Source organism: Pteronotus mesoamericanus, unplaced genomic scaffold, assembly GCF_021234165.1.
Source record: "Pteronotus mesoamericanus isolate MK-2021 breed Mesoamerican mustached bat unplaced genomic scaffold, CSHL_Meso_final scaffold_651, whole genome shotgun sequence".
Lineage (NCBI taxonomy): Eukaryota > Metazoa > Chordata > Mammalia > Chiroptera > Mormoopidae > Pteronotus > Pteronotus mesoamericanus.
The window spans coordinates 20,251,844-20,279,742 of NW_026555325.1; the positions used below are offsets into that span (position 1 = coordinate 20,251,844).

At 36.9% G+C, this 27,899-nt stretch overlaps 1 protein-coding gene across 1 annotated transcript; it reads right to left on the reverse strand.

Moving 5' to 3' along the window:
• Nucleotides 1–3,394: 3,394 nt before the first annotated feature.
• Nucleotides 3,395–26,987, reverse strand: CYTIP (cytohesin 1 interacting protein). Its single transcript, XM_054562709.1, has 8 exons — nucleotides 26,709–26,987; nucleotides 19,867–19,916; nucleotides 19,591–19,645; nucleotides 16,105–16,207; nucleotides 15,791–15,884; nucleotides 12,735–12,804; nucleotides 6,917–6,983; nucleotides 3,395–4,298 (listed from the first exon to the last, which is right to left on the reverse strand). Exons 1-8 carry the CDS (start codon nucleotides 26,883–26,885, stop codon nucleotides 3,832–3,834), a joined length of 1,083 nt encoding a protein of 360 aa, XP_054418684.1. The 5' UTR covers nucleotides 26,886–26,987; the 3' UTR covers nucleotides 3,395–3,831.
• Nucleotides 26,988–27,899: the final 912 nt, after the last annotated feature.

A 27,899-nucleotide genomic window follows, 5' to 3' on the forward strand; every position in this document is an offset into this window, starting at 1 on the left:
TTTCTTTATAGGGCAATTTAAAATGGTAACCTTCACCATTTATTTTTACTCAAAAAAGTTAAGAGAAACTCATTATCTTTATATTATCAAATTTACGAACTCTTTGGATGGTGCTGATCTTTACTTCCTGATGTTCATGCCATTGCATAATCCCTGCTTCTTGTATATAACAAAGAGAACATGGAAGTTAATAGGCTGTCTTTCTGCAGTTATGTTCTGCTATATGGCAAAAGTGATGGGATGCCACTCCTGTAGTGACACTGTTATTATTTAAGAGTTTGTCTTGCTTGCAGTCTTTATCTCCATTGTTGGTTTTCATAGCAAGCTGCTATGAATCATATGGCTACAAGGAAATGATTCTGACAGCCAGAAGGAGTTTAGCAGTAAATCTTTTTCCCAGTCAAGCCTCGAGGCAAGAACTCAGTCCTGGGTGACACCTTGATTGCGGCCTTGTGAGACACCACCTACTCTTTGCCCACACTTCTGACCCACAGACTTTGAGATAATGTTTTAAGCCCCTAAGTTTATAGTAATTTGTTAAATAACAAAGAAAGCTAGTATAAGTGCAAAGACTCAAATAGTGGGCAGCTCCTTTTAAGAACGTTTGAAAGGTTCAAAAATGTGTCAAGTGTTCATCCCTGATTTTTTTTTTATTTTATTTTTTAGAGGGAGGGAAAGGGAGGGGGGAGAGAGAGAGAGAGAACACTGATGGGTTGCCTTCCATAAGCGCCCTGACCTAGGACTGAACCCGCACCCCAGGACTGTGCCCTGATAGGAATCCAACCTTGACATTTGGGTTTGCAGGAAAATCCCCAACTGAGCCACATCAGCCAGGGCTCACCCCAGATTTTTAAAAATTTGCATTTAAAATAACCATTTCATTTAGGGTAGATAGGGAAAGAGATAGAGATGAGAGATAGAGATGATAGAGCTAGAGATAGAGATAGAAAAAGTTCTAACACTGAATAATAGCATACTTTATTTCAGAAACATCAAATTTTGTTTCATTGCTCATAATCCTGTAGAAAATGAATATAAATTACCAATAATTTTGTGATCTGAAGAATTCAATAGTTATAATGTATCATTTACTGTCCTTAGATTATATACATCCACAAATACTTATACTTTATAATCAGTGCACATAAACTGTGTCCACATTTGATTTCTTCAGTATAAACTATAATTTTTAATACTGTCTGCATCATCTAACTAAGAAATAAAAGTATTACAAAGTAGAAAGTATATTTTATTTCAAAAATATAATTCCCACCTGTTTGACATGGTGATTCTCCTTTAGCCACATGACAAAAGGAATTCCTAATATGCATCATTCAGATTTAGTTTAGCAGCGCCACACTAGAATATGCATTTTCACAGCAAATTGTCAATTAATGAAATTCAGCAATCCTACATATATGACTTTTGGGGTTTAAAAAAAACTTAATCTTTCTATTCTTTTCTTAGTAAATTGCATCAGATCAGAGAAATGAAGTCCAAAGCCCTAATGAGGTCATACTCAGTCTGAAAAGTTGTTGTAAAAATTTACCCACATTTCCACTAAATAACTAGTTTTCTCACAACTTGTGAACACACAAAACATGTCATACCCTCCCTTCCTGTACTTTGGTTAAAAAGTGCTTTCTTTATTTCCAGAACAAAGCTAACTGTTGACTCTAATTCTTTGTATCACAGACTATAGTGGAACTTGCTCTGTCCCCTCCCTGTGCCTTTTTAGATTTGATGTTTAGTATAAGAAAGTAGTGCACTATATTTAATACTAAAAGCTACGAGAAAAGTAAATGACCTATAGTCTGCTCTCCAAGACCTGTGGTAGTTCTCAAAACATTGTTCATATTGTAGAAGACTTTAAAGTCATTTTTCTTCAAATATTCATGATATTTCTTTCCCCTGAACTCTGTGAAATAGGATTAACAGAAAATGCTATATTCAAGTAAGCATATCTTTAACATGATAATTCCAGTCTACGATAAGAAATAAGCACTATCAGTTGAAGCATAACCCATTTGCAAGCCCCTGTTGAAAATAAATGTACCGCTAACCATGCAGTTATAAATGTGCCAATATCTGAAAACTTGCTTATGGAGACCAGGAGAGGTACCCTCAATGTGTGTCTGTTTTCCTATTTACCAAAGATGTTATCCTTAATCCATGCAGTATCAAAAATTGCACATTTTATGTATTCTTATGGGCTGGGGGTGAGGGAGTCCTGTAGACTATGATGATAACTGTGCAGAACCAGCAACAGAGTAAACAATATGTAGAGAGACAAAGATAATAAGCTAGAGCCAGGAAGAGCTGGCTTCTAATTTTAGCCCTGGCACTGACCATGGGAACTTCTCCAAATTCCTGCTTCTTTATGTGTATGCCTAACCCCTATCTACAGGGTTATTTCAGGGATCACATAGAAATCATTTTTAACCTACTACACACTCAGTAAGTGACAGGCAGGATTGCTACTGTTTCCGTGAAATGCATTGTGCACGGCTTTTCATATGAATGATTCTCAAGCAGAGACCACAGGATGTTTCTGAGTTCAAAGAATTAATAGAAAAGTGGTCTTAATTAGAAATCTCTTTCATTTTTATTTTATTATTTATTTATTACCTTATGGGCTTCCTTACCCTTTCCTCCATTATTTTCTCAAATGACTCATTCTTCACTCAGTTTATTTAAGTGTAGCTGTTCCACTCAAAGTCAACTCTGAAATGTCTCTGTTTCTCCCGAACACACTCGTGCACGCGCACACACACAACTTAAAGTCAATAGGGCTATTTATTGCATTGTCTGATTTATCTACTCTAGAATATATGTAATGGGCAGATGAATCACCAGAAAAACAAAAATTTTGGACTTTGATGGACATTGAATAAAAATTTGAATGTTAGAAGTAATGTAATACTAACATAATTAATAGGCTAAAGAGTGTTAAGGCAATAACTATTTAAAATATATAACATAAAGTGAGGAGTATTGTGAAACAATCTACAGGAGGAAAATACTTTTCCTGACTCTAATTTTTCAAATTTTAGATTTGGTTTTTTAAAAAAATCACAAAGCTATAGATCTTGAGAGTTCTGGTCTTGTCATCAATATTTAGGGAGAATAAAAAGTGAATTGAGTAAGAATAATATTCACACCCATTTTGTTTAGGCTACCTATTTTTTTAAAAACTTTATTATAATCTTCAACAGCACCCCCCCTTAGACAATATCTTTCCATGGATCTCATGAAACTTAAACTCTCATTTTAAATATAATCCCCACTTGATTGTCACTGTGGATGTGAAAAGGGCTGATGGTCATCTTTGTTTATAATCCTTGATAGATTTCAATGGAAACATTCAAAATTGCCTATTCTTAAACCTCCCCAGAGGTTACTGAGTTTAAGCTAACATCAAGTTTTGATATCTATTAACTTACAAAAGTTTATTCCAAATAATTATATTGTTACTCTCTTATTTACACTTGACTCCAAAGTTCTCAATTTTTCACCTGGATAATCCACAAAATAAATATTACTCTTGCCTTCAAAGGAAGCATTAGAATGAGCAAGCACTTGTGTTAGTTTGTCATTTTATCTAACTTAACAATTTTATTTCCCGACTGTCTGCTTAGAACTTGAGCTGTTGTAGTTGAGAAATTAAGAAGCAAAAGTTATGACAGAAAAATTTTAAATAAAGGTCACTATTGCCATGAAATGGGATGTCAGTTTTGCAATTCATCTGCACTTTCCCACTAAACTGGGTGGAGTTGATCTAAACAAGTCTAGAAATATGAAATAAGCTCATAAGGACAGCATCACAGCCCATCAGAAGCGACTCTCTTCCTCTTCCACAGGGCGGTGAAGGCCAGGGATGAATTTCAAGAGTTGTTTCCGGACACTTCCCTTTCTGCTCTTTCGGGGCAGGGTCCCAAACATGCTTGAGAAGTTGCCTTCCCACAAGGGAGACATGGACCCACTGCTGGCGGAACTAATGTTCCGGTTTCTCCTCGAGGATGACCATTTCAGAAAATCGTCCCCATCCTTGAGGACGAAGCACTCATCGTCTGTGCTTGTCTGCCGGCTGAAGGCGCCCTTGCCGGAGTCCTCAGACATGCATGCCTGATAGCCATCCTCACTGTCCATCGTCATGGAGCTCAGGCAGCTCTTACAACTGCTCTCACTGGATAAGCGATTCCGGTCCCGGAGGGCTGAGCCTGACCCAGGCAAGTTCCCAAACAAAAGGGATTCATCTATGTCCATGTTTTCCAAACTTGGGCAATTAGCTGCGTCACCTAGAATGCAGAAAACAAAGTCTACTTGGAATGGATCTGCACACCACTTCCTACAAGGAAATACACCAAAACTTCTCTTCAAAGGGTACAAGAAATAGTAAGGGTGAATAATGTTTTTCACTGAGCCTTGACTTACATGAGTAAGTGACTGGTTATAAGGCCATTTTATAAACCTTTTGTAGTAGAATTTCCCAAACTATTGTTTATGGCCTACCTGCCATGTAAAAGAGTTCTATGGTCAGGAAAATGGTAATGCTAGATTAAATAAATTTAAACAAGTGTTCATATGAGAACAGTTCCATTCATCTGACTGTATGCCAGTGTGACATGTGAATTTTTAAAAGGATCATTTCTTAAACTGAAGTGACCTGGCAACCTTTGATTAAAATTTTACGGAAATGGGGTTCTAAAGAAGATAGTTGAGGAAATGATGTCTTATGGATTTTCTTCATTTAGTTCCTCTGATTTTTAACTACTGTCTTTTAACAATTGTAAAATTAATATAATATCATCTGAAGTGCAGGGGAAACACAGTTATAAAACCTGCACCTGTAGGCTCGTTATGGAGAATTCAAAGGTGCTTAAAACAGAAAGGATATCATCTAGCCTCAATATCCCAAGTTTCTTATATATATGCTGTAGTATTTGAATGCTCTGGAATGATATTGTACCCAGAAAACAGTCCTGTCCTCAAAAAGTAATAATTCTTTTGAAGAAATTGAATTTTATCTGCTTAGCTGAATATTTTCATCAAACTTTTATAACCTACATCTGGGCTCTCCAAATTCAAATTTTAATTGCATACCAACATCCTATTCAGGCCTCTATACTTGCTTCTATACTGGCTGGTATACTGCTAAAAGAAAGGAGATTATCTGTAATACTGGCCTGAGAAAGCCCTCTGGATTCAACCAATCACAGATCTAAAATATTGGAGAAAAAAATAATTCCAGAAAGTTTCAAAAAGCAAAACTTGAATTTGCCATTGCACCAAGTACTATACTGAACCCACATAAATGAAGTGAATATAGGCATGCCCTGCTGGAGCCTATATGTAAATATAGGTTGTATGCAAACTCTACAGCATTTTATAGAAGGTACTTGAGCATCCTCAGATTTTGGTATCCACAGGGGTGGATCTTGGAACCAATCCTCTGTGGATGTCAAAGGATATCTGTAATTAAACTGTGATGACTTCAAGAAAAGTAATAGAATATTGCACATTCTGAAATGGTTTCATTGTGTGTTACTTCTATTGCTGCTCTCCTTTGTCCTTGGTTGACAATATAAAAGGAGACTATATTTTTCCTTTTGATCTGCAAGGTGGAGTATGGCCAGCACTCAGTAATCATAATATTTTTTCTTTTTGGAAATACAACCTACTTTATTTCATCTTGCAACAAGCTAATTAGAGAGCAATTGTCTTGTAGCGTTGCATGCCCTGAATATTTATTCTAGGTCTAGGAAAAGTGGACTGAAGAAGAGCTCCTTCAATCTCTCAAATAATATGTACAACAATGGTCTCATGATGAGTCTGTCTGCTTAATTCTGTACTAAAGACCTTGTCTCTACAAGGCCATTCTTATAGACTTTAAGAACAAAGCCCATCTCTACTCCAGAATGCTCCAAAAGTAAAAGCAAAAGTTTTGCAAACCTTCAAGTCTACAGAAATCCAAGAGGTAGCTAAATGTTGTACCTCTGTCTTGCTAGCAATCTTCACACCTCCAAAAATACCTATTATGGATTTTTAAAATATTAAGTTAAATACATAGGAAAGAGAAGTAGCTCATACCTATGTTTGATTTAAAAACAAATTCAACACAAACCTCCAAGACATAAATTACTGCCTAATTAAAAATAAAATGTATCTCTTTTTCTATAAACAAACTATCACTTTTAACAGACACCTATGTTATAAATGGAGACTGTAGGCATGGTAGTATTTGAAGAAGATAAAACCTATAGTTCATACCCACTTGGCTAGTGGTTTCAATAAATTATTTATACATATAAGTTCATTCTTCAGGTTACATTAGTCACATAGCTAATGTCAAATCAACAGATTTTAAACTTCTCTCTTCCCTTTATATAGTACAAATGGCAAGAACCATGAATTTACTGTTATGAGGCTCATTTACATTTCTGTCTTGGGTTTGCAGGCCATGAAGGGGAAGTTCTCTGCATTAATGTAACCTACACAATTTGAGCAAATGATAGGAGCTCTACTGAAGAAGTGTGCTATCATTCCAGCCACAATAGTTTCTCAGAACTATGAAGCCCCTGAACCACATTCTCAGGAATTTCATTCATCGGCTTAAATCAGACAATTGTTCCAAATGCTCTTCTAAAACCTCTAGGTGCCTCTTGCAAGCCTGGGCACACAGGTGTGTGTATGCATGTTTTTATGTGCATATGTGTTATGTGTATGGAGGAGGGGATGTTATTTGATTTATTCTCTCCTAAATATATAGGTCATCACAAAGAAACACAGACTAGTATTCTTTATCCATGGTAGACAATTTTTTCTTGTAATGATGATAATCTTAAAGCAACTTAGAGGCAGAAATGCTGAAAGGGTGAAATGTTAGTGTGGTTTCTGAACAGGAAATCACATTTACCATGAAGCAGGCGCTGTTCCTGTAACTGCAGAGTTCTGAACTCCACCCATTTCTTCTTCAAGTTTTGCTGAGAAAAAAAGAATAGTGCAAATTATTAGGAAACCTCAGTGAAGACAGCAATTTACTTCTGGGTGTTGAGATTTGTCATTAAAATTTTTCTTTTCTCTCTAGCACTTAAAATACCTCTCATTCATTTGAAAGATTTTTTTCTGTATAAAGGGTAAATATTGGGAATACTTTCTCAAGAAATAATCTAGTAGCACCAACAAGTTGAAACAATGACATCATTTCAATAGAAACAATAAAAACAGTAGAAAATAGAACCACTGACGTTTATGTATTTTCATTTAGAAGGTATCATAGAATTAAATTGCTTAGGTTTGTATGCATTTACTATCTGTTCAGAAAAGGATTTCCATTCTAGGCTCCCCTCATAGGCAGGATGAAAAGCAGGATGAAGACAATAACAGAACCTAATCCCTGGGATTATCATGAGGATTAAGTGAGTTAGTAGATATAAAATGATGAGAACAGTGACGAGATCTTAGCAAATTGCTCAGTTAACACCATCCTCATCCTCTAAGTCTGGAACACTGAAAGTATTTTCTTTTGGGCATCTTTTTATTTTCTGCACCAAAAGAGGGAAGTCAGCCTGTTCTGAGAGACTTCCCTGGAAGGCTAAATTTAAAACATGGCTGAGCATCTTTTTTTGGTGGCTCAACACATGAGAGCAGTGGCCCAGGGCGGGAATGAAGTGTCTGACATGAGGATCAGGGCAGCAGGCGATGCCTGGACTAGCCCACAGACGGGACTGAGGTGATGGGCAATGAAAGCCAACCAGGCAGAAAGTATCTGACAAGGCAGCTCCGAAAGCTCATTCTCTCTCCTGCTCTTTGTTCTCTGCTCCACCTCTTCCTTTGTCATTTCAGGTGCCCATAGCCAGCCTTGCAGGCAGGCACAGCTCAGCTCTGCCTGTGGACACCAATACCAGAGGAAAGGCAGCCCAGTTGGAAAGGGCAGATAAAGTCTAAAAAGGAAGAGAAAAGGGAGTACATTTGGAAGGGGAAGGTCTAAGGAAAAGAAAACTAATAAAACATAATGTCATTAAATGCTTAAGGAGAAAATGACTATTGTCTCAATTCAGGGACTACACAATCACTGGGCAAGATTTTCCAGTCCTTGATAACAGTAGCATTTCACAGCAATCCTGTGGTTACCAGTATAACATGCAAGCAATAAATTCAATCTGTAAAATTCCAGGTTTTATTAATTTCTTGTTTTTTCTGTAGTATAATGTAGTCTCTATACTTGTAAGACTGCTGGGCTACCTGAATCAGCTCTTATCTGCATAAACCTTTCATCTGTCACGTGGAGGTCCAAGTTAGTAACCCAAGGAGTATAGAACTAGCAAGACCTGGCCTATATACCAACCCTTTTTCTCTTTTCTTAGAGATGTCTATCTCCTGCAAGTCTTTAGTCTACTAGGGGAACATTAGGCTAGCTTGACAGTCAAAACTAAACACAGACAGAGGAGGAAGTTGTATTTTGCACCTATTTATCCTGTAACACAAAGTCAGGGCTTGCCACATACTTAATTTTTGAAAAAAATAATAAAGTTTTTAAAATATCTAATCTCTTGATCTGGCCCAGTCATCTAAGTATGCTGTCACTTAAACCAAGAAAATACCAGCATAAAGAGCAAATATGTCCAAGTGACTAAGAGGTTTTAGTTTACATCTAAGCTTCCCTATTTTTCTCAGAATCTGATTCTGGCTGCTATTAACATCACAGTTGCATATTTGGACAAATTTAATCTCTTGTCATTAGAAGACAATTAAAGCAAATGGGATATTTAATCATACTGGTGACATCCCCTCACTGTGCCAAGGTCAGTGCCTGGTACCTAGCAGCAGCTCTGTAAATACTGGTTCAATAAGCATATAAAGGGATGGCTTCCTGAAACAATTTTCAACTCTTACAGACTGAATATTTTCAATTGGCTATATATTTCCAATGTGTTCACTCTACAAGAGACACACATAAAGCTAAATATATCCATGGAACTTTGCTATTTTTGTAGTGCTTTCTTGGATAACATTCTATTTAATTTTCCTAACTGTCCAAAAGTAGTCCCAGATTAGAAATGTTGCCAGTGGCAAAATTTGTCCCAAGAACTACAAACCCCGTAAATAACAGAGCTAGAAAAAAAGTAACTCCCCCACTAGCCCATTAGATGCACTATTTTCATGTTAAACATTTGAATCATAGGTCATGAGAAAGGGAATCCCTGAAAACCTGATGAGTCTTTGAGGAACAGAATGCACACTTACGTAGGATGCACAAACTAAATGTCATTGTGTGAAGGGAAAGCCAGCCTGACCCTCATTATAGGTCAGACCCAAGACACATGAGGCCCAAGAGGTGAACTGAAAATCTCATAATTTCAAGTTTAGAGAAGGGACAGATGTGCTAGACAGTAGGCAGGAATGAACCCAAAGGTCTGCTGGACCTGGAGAAACAGAAAGAGGTAGCGAGGAATTTCGATCTTATGGTGAGATACACAGTTTAAATGCACTTACGCAGCACAGGACAGAGAAAGTTTCCTACTTGAGAAAAGAAACTTGGCTGAAGCTCCACCACCATGAGAAGGAGTCTGGGGAAAGAGTTTCATGGTGGCTGTGGTTCATGTAGAGCTTGTACCTAAAGGGGCAAGAGTAAATAAGTGCAGCCTCATCACCTGAGCCAAGCAGCACTCTGACCCTCCAGGGACAGCATCCATGCTGCCAGACCTGGCTCTGATTGGAAGCTTTAAAGTGTATAGTGGAGACAGTTGCCCAACCATCATGCTGAGCAGGAAAGAGAGACCACCGTGCAAGGGAAGTAGGCAAACTCCAAACTCCTAAACTCCAAAACACCTGCTGAGGTTTAGTAACAAGAAGGACGACAAAATTGATAATCAGTACATGGATTCTCTCCAAATAAAATGAAAATAGAAGAGTGTCCTAAAAGACTTTAAACTGAGAATATTTACAATCCTCCGAGAGAGAAATGATATCAATGTTAATAAGAATATTTGAAACAAAAAAGAACAGATAAACATGAAAATAGCTATTTGAAAATCAAAAATTAACTTTTAATAGGAAGAACACATTCTATGCAGAACACAGATAACATTACTGAAGCTATTACTATGGAATTTAAAAATAACATAAAACGTAAAGTAATACAAATGTGAAAGAGTAGTTGGGAAGCCTGGGAGGTAAATCAAGAGACTCTAAAATATGTCTAACCAGAACTGCAGAAGATAATTCAGGGAATGGTAAATAAGGTATAGTTGACCCTTAAACAATGTGGGAGTCCCTTCTACCCTGGCACAGTAAAAATCTGCAAATAAACATGTAACTTTTGTTTCCCCAAACTTAACTATTAATAGTCTACTGGTGACCAAGAGCCTTTCCAATAACATAAACAGTTGATTAATACTTATTTTGTATGTTATGTGTATTACATGCTACATTCTTACAATAAAGTAAGCTAGTGCAAGTGTTATTTAGAAAATTATAAGGAAGAGAAAATATATTTACAGTACTATACTGTATTTATTGATGCCATAAGTTTACATCATCTGTTTATGAGATGAAAAATAATCCGCATATAAGTGAACCCATACAGTTCAAATCCATGTTTGTTCAAGGATCAGTTGACCATTTGAAGAGATCAAGCTGAGAGTTTTCCAAAACTAAAGAAAGTCACTAGTGTTCAGATTAAAAGGGCACTGAAAATTCTAAGTTCTAGGCAGTAAAAATTTAGAAATGAATCCAGAAGCAATCACATTGCGGTAAAATTGTAGATTGGTAAAGAAAACAGAACAACTTAAAAGCGACTAGCAAAAGATAAAAGATTGGCACAAACTGAAATATTGTTTTTTAATGTATTTTTTTAATTAATTAGAGCGAGAGAGAGACTGCTTTGCTGATCTACTCATTTATGCATTGACCCAGGAATGAACCCACAACCAAAATACTGTTTGTTTTAAAAGCTCAACAAGCCTCTAGAGAGAATTACCAAGAAATAAAAAGATGAGAAGGCATAAAAATATTACAAATATTACAAAAAAATATTACAAATAAAAATGGGGATGTAATCAGTTGTGATAGAAAATAAAAAACTGAGAATAGAATTTTTATTACATGCAATAATACATGCAATAAATTTGAAAATGTAAAAACTTTATTAACAAAAACATAATTCAATAAAACTGTATCAAAAAAACCCTAAAAAAACAGAAAGGCTGAGCAGTCTTATAACTAATAAGAAACTGAAACAGAATTAAGAACTATCCCCACCAAAAAAGAACTTCAAGCCAAGATGATTCAGATAGTTATAATAATTCTACAAAGAGCAAAAGGGGAAAGATACTCCCCAGTTCACACTAAAAGTCCAGTAAATGTAATACCAGAATTAAGGAGAGATAGCCTAAGAGGGAGAAGGTACAGGCCATCCTACTTGTAAAGTAGAGCTACCCTCAAGTATCTAAAGAAAATGTTAGCAAATCAAATATACAGACATATATAAAAAATATAAATTATGATCAGATTGAGTTTGTTTTATTTTATTTTTTAATTTAATTTTATTTTTTAATTAATTAATTAATTTTTTAAAATTAAAAAATGCATCTAACGTGCAAAAGAAGTATTTGGTAAAATTTTGTATACAAGCCCTATAAGTACTACTGGCAAACTTGGTATAGAAAGGCGCCTCTCTAACCTGAAAAGTATATTCATAGAGATAACTCATTTCTAATGTGAAAGGGTCAAGAGAAGTCCCCTTAAGTCAAGAACAAAAGCAGGAGGCCAACAATTATAGTGTCTATTCATCATTATATTGTAGACCCTAGACAGTAAGAGAAAGAACTGAATGTCATTCTTAACAGATATTATCTTTACAGAAAGCCCAAAATACATATAGATAATTTATTAAAAATTATACAGTTTAACATGGTATTTGAATGTAGTAGTAGCATAGAAAATCTATTTTGCATATCTATATACTACTCTCAGTAAAAATATTAATTTTTTAAGTAAAGAAACTATAATTAGAACATAACTATATGTCATAAAAGAGTAAATCTAACAAAATAGTTGTAGAATCTTTTATTTACTTCAAAAACATTTCTTAATTTCTTCATAAAATTTTACATATACTCTGACATATTGCTAAAGTTGTTAAGACCCTCGAAGAGCCATCCCAGGGGATTTTCATTGAACATCCTGCATTGTGCACTATCTCCTAAAAACTGTATTTTTTTCCTCTCCAAAGTTGGACAGCGGGCTTGGCACTGAAAGTAGATTCCAGGACAGCCACAGGAGTACAGGGAGATGATGTTTGTCGTAAGAATGAGGCAGAATGGGAGGACACAGAGGAAGATGATAGAAAGCGAAAATGCCATGTCTTTCTGCCCACACATGCAGCACTTGAAAAAAATGACAGAGAGGCCAGCTCCTCCTTCTTTGCTCCCCCCAAAACAAAATGTAAATTAAGAGAGATAGGTGCCTTAATGAAAAGTTCTTCAACTAATATGCCCACCTGTTGCGTGTCTGAGGCTCACAGACACACAGAAGGAGGAAGTGATTTGCACTGGTTTGTAAAATTTAATTTTCCTGCAAAACTAATTGTGTAGCTCTTGATAATTCAGCAGTTTAGACTCATCATGACATTTCATCCTCAAGGGCTATCTAAATTCCTCAAACAGATCTTTATTCTACCACTCATACACTCAAGGATGAAAAACGTATCTCACTGTATTAAATTAAATTACCTTTAAAACTTGCAGCTTTGCTTCAAGCTCGGCTTTTTTGAGAATTGTTGTTCCGTTAAAAGTCTCTAATCTGTTTTAGGAAAGAAAGGAGGGGAGGGTATTAGCATGAGTGATTCATTCAGACAAGTACCATCCTTATGAAGCACTACAATGTGAGCACTGACTATCCTTAAAAAGCAACATAAATGTTACAGTTCTGGCACTGAAAGGATTTGGACCTAGCCCAGGTCTTCTAACAACACTCACAGAAAGAAAATAGGAAAAACAAACAAATAAACAAAAAACAAGTCCCCTTGAGAGGATGACTGAAAGATTCTGGTTAATTTGTAAATTGTAGCTCATTTTATATAAGCCACTGTGTGGCAGTGATGGTTGTTCTCTACTAGAATCTATTCCTGTGGGGTCTGGCTGAATCACCTTTTTTGTTTAGTGAATGTTTATTGGACATTTACTACATGCAGACTGTAGACACCACGCTGAGCACGAGGAATATAGCAATAAGAATAACAAGCACTAGGAGTTTTACACAGTGGCATCAACATGCTATTTCTTGAAATGGAAAAATCTTTTCCTCCCTACAATGCCAAGAGCCTTTATTTCTATAGATTGTCTTAATTTTGGAAGTAGAACAAATAAAATCAGATGTACTATCAGATGATAACTTTCATGTGAGTCTCTTTCCTCAAAATCTTTTAAGTTCAAGAACTTTAATCCCCAGAATTACCAGTTTAATGGTATTCTGTCTCCCTATACCTTTCTAAAAATAAAAAAATAAATTAAAAAAAAAGATTTGTTCTATCCTGTGTGACTGATTTGTTTTGTGGGCACAAATTAGAGGCCTTTATTTTAAATACTAAGCCATCAATCTGAATAAGATAAATTTCATGTGTGAATCACACACCTATGCACTGTTAGAGTATTGGTTCAAATTCCTTCTAATAAATGAGCTGTAACTCTCTAAAGATGCAAGAATTTTTCAAGCCCTGGTAAAATAATAGAATTAAATATGGAGGTAAATTTTCCTCAATTTCTTTTATTTAATTTAATTTATTTTCTTTATTTTTTCAAATACATTTGTCTCTGCCTTCCCGCCACCACCTTCCCCTGCCCTCTCCCCCTCCCTCCTTCAATCCTTCCCCTTTGGTTTTGTCCATGAGACCTTGCTACACGTTAAATTTTCCTCAATTTCTAATAGCATCATACCCAAGGTAATGAGATGATAGGCAGCCAAGACACTATCTGCTTTCTCATTAGGACAGTCTTGATTCTGGGCAATGGTGAGGAGCCCTGCAAATCTGTTCAATTGGGGTTTTTAATGTTGATCTGACCTTCCCACAAAATAGATGTCTATGGGCAAAATCTCAGGCCTAGATTGCCTGCTCCCTTCAGTATTAGTGCAAGCTGTCTCTCATTTTCCCGATCTTTGGCTTTCCAGCTGTCTCTATCCATTATTTCTTAGTTATCTGTCTGAGGACTGCCCACTATTACCAACCTTCTGATGGTAATAAAAGACCGAGCTTAACTCTACGGATCCAATGAGTTCAAGATAAAGAGAAGCTTGAATCTGCAAGGTAAAAGCCATATAGAGTCCAAGAGAAAATGCTGGCAGTTAAACTCAGTCCTTTATCACCATCAGTCATCTTTTAAAACTACTCCTATACACACCCAAAATATCCTTTGAAGTTTTAGACTTGAATCACTGAAGAATGTCCAGTGGATTTTCTATTGGCAGCTTGCAATGAGCAGCTGTGATGTGGCTGAAGAGATCTTGGCACTCAGAGTACATGGTCAAATTCCAACCCTGTGACTTACTACATGGTTGATCTTAACGAAACCTCATTTAAGTCTCAGTCACTTTACCAATAAATAGGAATGAAACTCATGAGGTGGCTGTGAAAAGCAAATGAAAAAATGTAAGAGCTACCTTAATCAGGATAGAACCTAAGCTCCCTAGCCTGGCTGGCAGACCCACACTCTGTCCCAGGCCAACCCCCTGTCTTCATCCCTTATTATACCCTGCCTAACTCACAACTGCCATTACGCTGGCTTTCTTTCTCTCCCTTGGATGCGCCAAGCCCATTTTGACAACTCAGAGGCCTCTCTCTTTACATTACATGCTCTCTTACCAATAATTAATATAACCATCATTCTCTTCATTTAAGGTCTCAGCTCAAAGTCCACCTCCACAGAGAAGACCATTTTAAACACCTAAGCTAAAGTATCAGCCCTCTTAATGTTTTATCCCATTCATTATTGTACTTTCTTCACTATAGTTATCAATAATTGAAATATCAAAAATATTTATTTCTGCAGGTTTTTCTAATCCATTTCCCATGAGCCCATCACAGTACTGGAAACATAGTATTTACTCAAGAATTATGATTTCAACAAGTGAATAAATTCCATCCTTTAACTAAATACTAAAGTCTTATTAGGTTCTAAGGATAGTTGAAAAGTCAGTAAAACCTCCAATAGGGAAGACATTAGTAAGTTTGGAATAGTAACAGGTGTGAGAGAGAGAGAGAGAGAGAGAGAGAGAGAGAGAGAGAGAGAGTGTGTGTGTGTGTGTGTGTGTGTGTGTGTGCGCGCGCGCGCACAAGGTAAGAAGGGTGGGCAGACTTTGTTCTTCTTTCCAAGTAGACCACTAGATGAGAAAAACAATTGCCTTGTTATATAAGATGAAAAAACTCAACCTGCTGACCTTTTATTTGTTCTAACCACAAGATTATATCAACCATGGAAACTGGACCGTTTTCTGTTGTCCAAAGAAAATGACTGCCAGTTTAATTGAATTTAATGTTAACGGTTTTTTAAACGCTCTCCCTCCCACTCAGATGTTTGGGCTATTGATGTCCTCTGACTTCAGATGTTGACAACATGTTCAAGTTTGAGGAAACCTTGAAAAACAAAAGGAACTGATAAAAATGTCTGTATCCAATTCCAAAGCTATGGTGCACTGCTGCCTTTCCGTGATCCTGAACAATAAGTCTATTCATTCACTCAACAAGCATTATGAGAGACCATAACATTTTTGAAGCCGACGGATAGTTAGTTACGTTAGCAGGTTTCCTGACGATCTGATCAGGTCAACGACTTGCTTGTGGGTAAAGCCTTCCGTGCCCACACCATTGATATTTGCAAGGACATCACCTGGGAGATGCCAAGAAAAGAATGAGTGTTAAAGTGGTTGGTTAAATAATCTTTCCTGACATGCAAATGAAGAACAAGCAAGCCTCAAACCTTAACAACATAAAGGCACTAAGAAATTTTAAAACGACAATAGTTTCCTGACCTTCAGACCTTCACTATCAAAAAGTTTTCTCTTCTTTCTATTTAGACAATTCTTAACATGAGGATAGTTATACATTACCAGCTTGCAGGCCAGCACAGTGCGCTGGGCTGTCCTCCTGGATCTTGAAGATCAGAGTGCACAGCTCTGAGGAGCAGGTATTCTGGTTCTGGAGCCTGTAAGTCTGTGAAAGTTAAAGTGATACATAATTACTATTCGAAAAAACTCAAACACTATTTGCTAAAACTAAAATGGTGTCAGTTAAGAGGTATAATGGTAAATGCAAAGAACAAATGGAGAGGCTTTCCTGAATATAAATTAAATTAAGCACACGAATTTTACTATCCTACCAGACAATCTGCAGCCAACCCCATTCATTGAAAACATCTGTCCTGAGAAAAAAATGTAGGATAGGACTGGTTCAAGCTTTTATATTATCAGGCCTATGAGACCACCTGATGCTATCATTACTGCATATTTATTGAGAAAAATTAAGCTTCTCATTTCCCAATGGGGTAGAACAATGGTGGCCAAGAGCAAAGAGAAAGATTTCTTTGAGGATCTACCATGCTAAAGTACTCATTACAGGAGCAGACAAAACAGTACACAGCAATGGAGATACGCCAACATAATTATTTTACACTAGAGTTCTGCAAATAATGACAATCTGCCCTGCATTAATTCAAAAGTACTATAATTGACTTGCCTTCATTTCTGAGCACTTGCCTTGAATACTCATTGGTTCATTAATCACCTAACTAAATTAGAAAAAGTTATGCTTTGCCTCTTGCCTCAATTTGGCAAAAGCAATTTGTTTTTCAAATTGTACCAAAAGCACTGGATAAATGTTTGCTAGATAGAGTGACCCAGTGACTTATAACCAACACGTTTTTCTTTTTCACACAATTAAATTATGAGGTCTAGTTCCATTAAGACTCAAGATTACCATTCTAATGTAAGTCCTTTAAACATCTGATTCCTAAAATTAAGCTACATTCCAGTACTGTCTCCTTATGGAGAAATTAATGGCTGACGATCATTCCTTCTTATTTTGTAGAATTACAGGCTCCAAAACCAGAAGTCAGTCATGTGCCAGCAACTGCTAGAAATTTGACTTTGTGAACCTATAAGGGATTTCTATTCACTTAAGAAGGTGTTTAGAATCCCCATATCTTAAGGTAAAAGGGAACTTTAAAGATCATATAATATATTTCTCATCTCTGTCAGGAACCTTTAACAGGTTTTCTGCCAGGGAGTCTTCTTGCCACAGCCCAGACCTTTCCAGAGATGGAACGGTGGCCTAGTTCATGTGGTACATGAACCAAAGCTATAACTGACACCACATTGAGAAACCACTGCTATAACAACTCTGTTAACAGCGAGAATCTGCCCTCTGTTCAGTGATCATAGTGGGTACAATGAAGGGGAGATGTTGATTTACATAGCTGGAACCTGCATATGTTTGCCAACAGGTTAAAATTCTTGGGTTAGAGAGAGGGAATTCCTGGGTTAGAGAAAGGCAGAGGTCCCAATGTTACAGAAAGAAATAATAAGTTGAATCAATCTCTCTCTCTCTCTTCTGTTCTCACTCTAAATGATAAAAGAGTCCTTAGAGACACAAAAGTCACATCGTCTTTACTCACGACCAATGACCTTCATTCTAACACTCACCATTTGCTGATCTTCTGTTAGTACTAGGCATGATACTAAGTATTTTGTATGTGTTATTTCATTTGAAATTCCTAAAAACACCCATAAGGCTAGTATGGAGAAAAATGACTCAAGTGTTCCTGAATCTAGAGTCTGTGTTTCTTTCACGTTGTATGATTCTCATTAGCAGCATACGAGTAGCACCCATGGAAAACTGGAGAGGAAAGTGGACTTGTTCTCTTCCAATGAGCCCTTCACCTGGTAGACCAGGACCCAAATAGTTGTTAACAATGGGTGCACAGTCTGGGTACATGAGGTTCTATCTGGTCTTCAAAAAGTTCCCACAGCATTTCCCCTATTCAATGACTGTGTAAATCTTGTAAGTATTAGAGAAGAGATATGGCATGGAGCTGGTAATGGAAAGCACCCACCAAAAAGGAATGTGCTGGGGAGTGGGTTCCTGCACCAAAGGGATAACATACGTGCTCCAGTTCAGAGGTGAAGCCATTAGCTCATATTGTGCTACAAAAGTTCATGGTGCTATATAGTCTGTGGCCTACTGATCATAGCTTTGACTCTTGCTCCAGGTAGAGTAAGTGTTTATGGTACAGGGAGAAACACAGAGGAGCAGTGACTTACATCATGAAAGGGTAAGAAAAAAAATCCTCATTTGTCACTTTAAATAAGGGTATGTTAATAGTCACTGATCCTGTTTTCAGTAGCAATGGCTGCTCATCCTTATGCATAATTCTCACTTAAAAAGAAGCAGTCACAAAAAGTACAGTTTCTGCAATTGAACAGGAAGTATTTTGTGTGAATGGGAAATGAGTACTATGCTTTTCAAACCTTATAGAAGAATTATAGATTTCCCCAAATTTAAAAGTAGAGGAGTTCAGAAAGTAGGAGATATCTTCTTTTCTCCTGCAGCCTTCTCCCTGTTCATTGCAGGTAGAGTCCTATTTTGTTTCTTTACTTATAAAACACGTTTTACTTAGCAGCTTCCTGTCCTTAATCTTAAAATACATGCTGGCTTTCCAATTGTGGGGCTGATACTTAATGACCCAAGTTTTCTGAAAGCAGCACCAAAGCTAAGACCTGAGAGATGATGTGCAGTAAAAGAATATGATTGTGCATAATACATCTAAAAGAAACACAGAAGTGTAAAGGGGAAAAAAAGGTAATACCTAAGCTACTACTGTTGCAATTAATTGGACTAGATTTCCTATGACCTAATTCACCATCTTTACAAATATGGCCATTAGAAAGAGAGCAAATAAGAAGTGAAATTCTTAGGCTATTACATAGAAACTTATAGACTGTTTTCCAAATTTCCTAAAACATGCAAGTAGAACAATGTTCTTAAGTGTTTCAAATAATAATTATAAGGTGTTATCATTAATAAAAAAGTACAAATTTCTCATAAAATAAAATCTTTAGTATTTTTGAAATGTAATAGGCGCTATATGTGAATGCATGCAGTCCATGTGTATAAATATATATGCTTTCAAGTATTTCTTGAATACCAAAGTATAGATTTAGAATCTGACTACAGTATAAAAAATGATTATGCAAACACATCAGAAATGAAAATATACAAAATGCACTTCTATAAACAGCATTTCATTCTCTTATTTAAGACCTGGTTGTTACCAAGCATTTCTGATTAGTCTCTGACTTACAGGAAGACTGAAGCAACAGAGCAAGTAGAGCAAGTCTCAAGGGTTTTTATTTTATTTATGTTTCAATGTTTTATTTCCTTGATGATACCAAAAACAATAAAGAACTACCAAGACAACCATTGAATAAAAATCACAGTCTCCATCATTCTCTGATCCATATTTCATTCTTTGCAAATATCATGATACTACTAGTGCCACTGCCTTCATTAAAAGTCTGGAAAATTTGAAAACTGCCCACCTGAATTTCAAATCCAAATGTTCCATTATCCTGCTTTTCCACAGTAATAAGCTTTCTGTAATAAAAAAAATTTAAAAAGTAATTTCAAAAACTATGCATAAAGATCAACATATCACATTTGTCACATACTTATTTTTAAAACTGTCACAATTTAAAATAGCTGACATTTATGTAAATTGTAGTACTGTAACTCTGTGTGTGTGTTATCAGTAAGTCTGGAGAGCTGTGTTCCTAAATATCTTGGTGAGAGACCAAAAAATAAATGAATCTCTTTACCTTTGAGACCAGGAGAAGTCACCTAAAGAACTTGATCTCGACAAAGCAAGCTGAAAAATACAACAAGCAACAGTTATCTAAAGGTCCTTAAGACACATCTGCAAATGTCCTAACTCACAAAGGACTTTGTTCTTTATCGCCTTTGGCCCACCTCAAAGAAGGTAAAGGTAGTAATTTTCATTCTTTAGTGAGGGCAAAGGAGAGCTGGCAAAGGGAAGTTTGGGCATTCTGTTTAAAAGATTAAAAGATAATAATACACTGTGGCAGGAGTTAATGTCATGTGGCAAAGCTCCAAAGCTTCCCAAAAGAACTTCGTATCTAATCTGTATTAAAAATAGCCTCTGAGAGATTAACCATAGCAATTTATAATCACACTGAAATCCAAAGAAAAATAACACCCATGGAATGGCATATAAAACCCAAATACTTAATAGTTTTTTGAGATGCTGATGAAATCATTATGTTTATTGTAATGGTTACTTTAATATGTTACTTTTTAAAGCAGGTTAAAATAATCTCTAAAGAACCAACTCATATATAGCAATACAACTCAAGTAAAACCAAACCCTCAAACCCTCAATTCTGATTATGATTTATTTTTGTGATAGTTTAGGAGGAGTGGAGTGAGATTTCCAGTCAAGAAAGGAAAGGAATCTCAGAATAGTATAAATGACATAAGTAATATCACCCTTGCTCCATGTTTTGTAAAAAGATCATGTAAACATAAAATTCCAAGATACAGTCAACCATTGTAAAGTAAGTATAAGTAAACAAAATGTTGCATCTTGTTTTTTAGGTATTCTTCTAGGCAATTCAAGTGAGTTTGTGTGTGTGTGTGATTTTGTTTATTTGTTTAGGAATTAACAACTATTAATTAGCCTTTCTCAAGAGATGGTGCAGGGGCCCAAAATATAAGCTTATGCTACCAGCTAATCTGTGATATTTAACTGTCAACTTAATACATAAAATGTCAGGAGACCAATACATAATGAGTCTAAACAAATATAAATAAAATAAATAGATGAAAACTGGAAAAAGGAAAGCACATAGAAGAGATTAATGCACGAAGGGAATCCTCATTAAGCCCTGGCTGGTGTGGCTCAGTGGATTGAGCACTGGCCTGAAAACCAAAGGGTTGCCAGTTTGATCCCCAGTCAGGGCACATGTCTGGGTTGCTGGCCAGGTCCCCAGTAGGAGGCGTGCAAAAGATAATCACACATTGATATTTCTCTTCTTCTCTTTCTCTCTCCCTTCCCCTCTGTCTAAAAATAAATAAAATCTTTTTTTTTTTAAGAAATCCTCATTAATACATTTGTTAGGAGAGAAGCCTACATCACTATAAGGAATTTGAATTACCCAGTACCAAATGCCTATGTTCTGACAAATTTTCTGGAGTGGCTCAGAGTGCAGAATTTTGCTGTTGGTTAGTCAAGTTAATGTAATGGAGAGCTGGTCTCTTTCCACCAAGTTGATAGAAATTAATTACATTTTCCTTTCTTGTCACTTCTGAACCTTAAATCATTTATGTCATCCTGAAGACTGCCATAGGAAAGCTCAGACCCAAAAAAGATTCTCTAGAGTTGCTAAAAAGTATTTGTTTTCAACTTATAGGGACTGACTGTGGAAGACCTACAATATTTTTTTCCTTTGCTCTTTCTTGGGTTAAATATTTTTTCTTTTTAAAAAATACATAGTTTTATCATCTAAATTTAACAACTGACCTACAACAGTTCATATTGTTTATTTCAGCCTTATTTTGTCCTGAGAAGTATCAATAATAAGAGTGGAGACCATTCAGCTATGTAGTAGGTCAACTCTTGGTGGAATACAGTAATAAACTTAATATTACCAAGCATTTTCAATCTTTCCCTTCTATTGTTACCATCATTTTCTTAAAGTGTTTTCATTTTTTTTTTTTTTTTGCATCCCCTTAGCTTCTATACTTATTTCAGATTGTAAGGTACTTAGGTCATATCCAATTACGTGCAACCATAACTAGGGTTTATGTTTGAAAATATAGCTCTTGCTATGAGTATTCATCATATTAGTCATAGCATTGATGGGAACCTCAAGATTTTAGCTGGTCCACTCTCAACCTTCCTTCTGAATCAAAAATCATTTTAGAGAGATCAAATCTAAAATCTTTCAAATCCACAAGACAAGTCCAAACACTGTGTAGAGAAGGAATCTCCCCACGTCTCTCCTGCTACCTTTCCTATATAGCTAATTGACTTGTTGAGAAGGAAAATGTTTGCCTAACACAATGTGAGAGGTATAGCAGATATTTAGTTCCTATGGGCTGACTAATATGGGTTATCAGTGACACACAGAAAAATCAGACTAAGTCAAATTATAAATTAGTTTCCATTCCAGACTAGCAATGAGCCTGTTTTAGGCACCTAACATTTACATTAAAAAACTATTTAAGTAAATTAGGCTCCATCCAATTCCCTGACACGTGCCACATCTTGACACAAAGACTACTTGCTTTTGATCAGGGCTGTCAGAATGAGGTGATGTAGAAATGTATGTTCTCAGGGATCGACCTTGTTGACACACCAGACTATCCGCCTGAGTGAAAAGAAGTATGTCTAAGGTCTTATCAAAGGTCTTAAACTTTGGGAAAAGTCTTCCCTGTAGCCCTTTCCCTAACATGAGCAGTCCTGTTCTAGGATCTAACTAGTAGAGTCTCTACTCCCGGACAGCCCTCCCGAATCTTTTCTTATTTTCTCCTGGGGTTGCAGTGATAGCACCAAAACTCGTGAATGAGGAGCTGGTGTGTAATGAACAGCATATGCTGGCAACAGCTGTCTTTTATTACACATTAGCTAACATGAGAAAGCTAGGTTTAGCAATTTGGCAATTCACTTGTGACTGCTCAGTACACGAAGCTCTTTAACCTCTTTTGCTAGCCATTAATATAAAGATGTCTGGGGTTGAGTTTATGATCCCCCTTATTTCAGTTTTAGTCAAAGGACTTAAAAATCAGGCATTAATATTCAAGATGTAATTGTTCCTGCTCTCCAGAGATTCACAATGCCCCTTTTTAGTGAGAAACCGAGACCAAATACTTCAGCTGTCAATTTGAGAAAGAGGGAATGACCGTTAGCTCAGCCAGCATGCCTACCAGGCTCAGAGGAGCTTGAAGGTCAATACTGTAGGTTCTTCTGCTGTTAAGTAACAGACTGTTACTTCCTGGTCCCCACTCTGTACTCATTTCCTGAAAGTGTTGGGGGAAGGGAGAAGGGGAAGATACTTCTTCATAGGCGAGGTTCTCTGTTTTTGTTTACAAACTCCCCAAACCATGTGTTCTGCTCCCTTTCCAGTCCTCTGCCTCATTCTCCCCAGTTCCTCCACAAATACAGCTTGCTTTCTTTTTCCTTTTACATCAAGATTCTTGGGATAACAGGGCTGCACAGTTGATTCTAAGATTCAGCAAAATAAAGGTGCTGAACTCAATTGCTTAAATTGTAAGCGCCCCTTAAGAAACCAAAGGGGGTTGCTGCTTCCCAGGGAAGTCTCATTTGGGCTCATGGACCTCTTTTTCAGGGGGAGCTGTCAGGGCTTGACTCCCAATGTGCAACAATATGGATTAGAGAACACTTTCCAAAGTCTTTTGTGGTGAAATTAACAGTATTCTACCAAAAAGGATTCGTCATTAAATGAGCAAAATACCTTGTTGTAGTTAGGAGCACTTGGGAGTTTGGTAACAGATGGGTGTGTGGCCACAAATGTTGAGTGCAATATTCTGTATCTGAAGCTTTATGTAAAATTCCCTTCCAGAAGTTGCTAGTTTAGTAATACAGTTGAACAAGATGGGTTTGAACTGTGCAGGTCCACTTACATGAAAAAAATTTTTTAAATACTGTAAATGTATTTTTTTCTTATGATTTTCTTAATACTTTCTTTTTTCTAGATTACTTTATTGTAAGAATAACTATATAATACATGTAACTTACAACAAAATATGTGTTCATCAGCTGTTTATGTCCTCAGTAAAGCTTCCTATCAGTAGTAAGCAATTAATAGTTAAGATTTGGGGGAGTCAAAATTTATATGCTGATATTCAACTATTAGCACCCTTAACCCCCATGTTTTTCAAGGATCAACTGTAATTTGATAACCAAAAGAAAATCAGGCCAAGAGACCCAGTTTGTGATACCACTAACACATATTCAAGCTTCTCCCCTTTCAGGTCCCTGGCCCTACTACAGCATTGGGTAAAAGCTGTTTGCGAAGAGCAACCCTAGTTCTGGGGCATTACAGCATTTCTGAAGACTATCCTTATGCTCCCCAGTCTCCTTCTTACAGTATTTTCTATTGCAGGTATTTTTCTTTTAAAGCTATGTTCAGAAATAGGTACTGTACTAGAGTGTCTGTCACCTCCTACAAATTCAAGTGCTAAGATAATATGCACACACAGAAATCTATTTTTAAGCAATTCTGAGTGTAGCACCCAAATTATTCTAAAGATTAATCTGAAACTACAGGCTAACTAGATAAAGCTGTACAGAAACCAAAGCCAACAATAATGAGAATTATGGATTGTTGATGTCAACCCTGAAAGCGTTGAAAATAACCGTAGGCAGAGAAACACCTACCCGTGGCCTCACAGAGGTCTGATTGCCTGCCAAATGGGTGCTTGGTATCTAAAAACCAGTTCAAGGAAATGAACATCCTTTTGGGAAATTGTGAAATGTTGAATAAACTTGCATCAGATCTCATTGATGATAGTTGTATAGAATCAGAAATATCGTGTACACAAAGCTTTATTTTGCCTTTATTTTTCTTTCAAGTAATTCCCACAACTGTAAGAAAAAACTATTGGACTAGGAGGCATCTACCGTGAGAAAGAACATGAGAAAAGGGGAAAGAGAAGATCTAGAAAAGATAAGAACGCACATATAAATTAATTGGTGTTGGAATGTGTGTGTATATGTGTGTAAGCATATATATTACACACATGTAAACAGACACACATCCTTGTGTGCATTTCATATGCCTAAACCCCTCTCACTCATTACCTCCTTCCAGTCACCTTCAGGGATGGCCTTTTTGCAGTTCATGGCATCTTCACTCAGCCTTAAAGCCAGATGTCACTCCTCCATTTTCACTGCCTTTAGTGTTCAAGACTTTGGGTCTCCTTTCTACCCCCTCCATTTCTTCTTTCTCCAAATAGTGCAGAAGTTGCTCTCTCACCACTAGTCTCTACCCACATACTGACAGACCACATTTCTGGAATAAAGTTCCTAAGTCCTCTACTGTTCAAGCACACTCAGTGGCTCCCTGTGCTGCTCAAATCACTGCTTCCTCAGGGGAAGTGTCCAAGTGTTTTCATAAAGCTGCCCAACTCAGGTCTCCCCTCACCGCTCACACAGACCCTGGGTCCTCCTGACCCAGTAATATGCCATTACCTAAACTCCCCTTAAAGGTCCCAAGATCTGTGCTTCAACATTAATTATTCCCTCATTCTGGAATACCCAGTATCTGGAATATTTCTCCTTCAAGATTGTATTCAAAGACACATAGTTGGATTCAAGCATTTATGCTGTTTTACTTCGTATAACACCTATTCATTCTGCCTACTTTATCATAAACCCAGTAAGGACAGGAGACATGTTCTTCTCATCTTTGTCCCTCCTATAATGTTCTTCATCTGAAAACTGAGCAAAGATTTTGGTATTTCCCAGAGTTTCTTTATTTTCAAGCAGGCAGTAAATTGATGGACATGCTCATCATTACATTAAACTTAATGTCATAAAAGCACTTTGGGATTGAAAAGATTGATAATCCAAAGCAAGGCCAATGATACCCTTCTTATCATTGTGAAAAATCCAAAGGAATCAGCTATGCATATCACTGAGGAAAGATCATGACTCTGCCACTGTGCTCCAACTCTCTAATCCTGAAATTAGAAGGCTTAAGTGGAGCGAGCACATGATGCACTTGCAATGTTTAAGTCCAAAAAATTATGCTTTAAAGCATTTCTAAGTATTTTCTGTACAAGTGCTATATCTAAATTCAGATATGTAACTTGGGGCAGTAGAGCAGGTTATATAAATGAAGGGGTGTTATGGTTTCAATTTTATTTTTTTGAAATTGGAAGTCGAAGCATTAAAAAAAATCACAATAAATTCAGTTAGACATGGATTTTTCCAAATGTGTTTCCCTCTCTAGGGAAATTCTTAGCAGTGAAAATAAAATTAATAGCCTAATTATTGAGCATATACTACATTTCAGTCTCGTTGCTAAGCACTGCATGTTTCCTCACTTACACAGCACAAGACCCCATAGGGTGGTTCTATTATTATCTTCACTGTAGAAAAAAGAAACCTGAATCTTACAGAGGCAAGTGACTTGCTCAAGATCCCTCAGTTATTAAGTGACTGAGCTGGTTTCAACCTGGCACTTACTTACCCAATAAAAATCTTGTGCCATGCTTCAAAGCTAAAGATAATTTAGTCCACAAAATTTGTCTCAAAAAAACTATATGACTCTCTAGGACTGGTAGTGAGAAGAACCAATGGAGCACATATGGGGGAAAAGGTCAAGAATTCTCAAACTCATCTTCAAGTTTGTTTTGCTTAATGATTTCTGTTTCACTTGAACACCTCTTCAAATGAGAAAAGCAGTCTTCTTTTAAATATTGTCATGACAAAGAAAGTTTTGTTATGCTCTTAAATGTTTAGACTAGTCCACTATACTGTCTGTGCATCTCACCTCCTTCCTCTCTCCTACTCTTAGATGACCAAAAGGTAGCATTTCTGTATGAAGTCCCACAAACATCACTCTGCTCTCATCAGAACATGAACACTCTAAAAGTTACAAAATAGCGATCATACCTGCTGCTTCCGTCCCCGAGGCAAAGTAGCCACAGTGTCAGCCAGCATTTGAATCCTTCTGTTATCATCCATGGAAAAGTTGCCAGTAAGTGTGGGGTAAGAGCTATATGCTGGACCAGCGCAGTAGTCCGCCAAATTGCCATTGCTGCTCTGTTGCATGAGCCTTTGTAAAGACATTGTGAATAAAGATCACTCCAGCTGGTACATGGTTGAGTGGCCTTGCAGGATGAGGGAAGCTAAAAGTAAAACCCTCTGACAAGTAATCAGAAGTAGCAAAGCAGAAAGAGCCCATGTGACTTCTGTGGTTTGAGGTACTCGTTACAGAAACCCTATCTTACAGTTCACTCCCATTTTTGTGTTTTTTTTTCCTTTGAACCTAAAGCTACTTTTCACCATTGAAAAAGAATCAACTTATTTTTCCCCCTTCAAACAGTCAGAACTCTTATGTGTTCATGTTCTATGGCAACTTGTGTTCAAAACACCATCTGTCTTTTTTTTTTTAAGGAAGAAAGAAAAACTTCCCCTAGTTCTGCCATTTGTTTCCCATCCATTTTCCTATTTAATATGAACAGAGCAATGTAAAAGGCAGGATGTGCGAACATTCAGTTCTCGTGAATATAAGCAAGAATTACAGGGTCTGGTCATAATGTTCTCTCACGAAGTCCTTGTAATGTACTTTCCCCAAAGTACACTGTAGCTCATTAATGTTCCTCTGAAAGACATTATATGCGCCACTTGGGCTGTAACCATTCAGCATTCTCCTGGTTGTCCTTTAACTACTTTGTCCTGGCTAAAATTATCCATCATCTTTACAAGGAACAAGGGGAGGAGAAGACCAACACATTTAGAGCACAAAGTTGGCCATATTTTAGAGTAGACTTTGCTGCAATACCAGCAAGTGGTCCAGGGGGAGGAATGGAGAGGGCAGGATGGTAGCAGGCAAACCAAGGTGGCACAAGAATGTCGCCAGTTGTCCCTGTATGCACATATGGGCCAAGGGCACTCTCATGAGGTACTCAAGATCACAGGTGCTTGTTCTGGCTCGGGTTGAGGACATGCAGTTTTGAGAGCACTGCTTTCAGAGGAGGAGCAGGGGACATAAGTAGAAAAAAGAATCAAAACAAAAATCAAAAAGAGAAGTTTCAGATTGTCTGAAAAGCAAAGTATGATTTTCAAAATCATTTTGAGGGT

What these genes read in the sequence shown, in the direction of transcription:
- CYTIP (XM_054562709.1), bottom strand. Translation starts at nt 26,885, where the DNA reads ATGTCTTTACAAAGGCTCATGCAACAGAGCAGCAATGGCAATTTGGCG. An exon ending in CTGTGCTGGCCTGCAAGCTG is followed by an intron (nt 15,885 to 16,104) that starts GTAATGTATAAC and finishes GGCATCTCCCAG; the next exon opens with GTGATGTCCTTGCAAATATC. An exon ending in TCGTCAGGAAACCTGCTAAC is followed by an intron (nt 12,805 to 15,790) that starts GTAACTAACTAT and finishes TTCCTAAAACAG; the next exon opens with ATTAGAGACTTTTAACGGAA.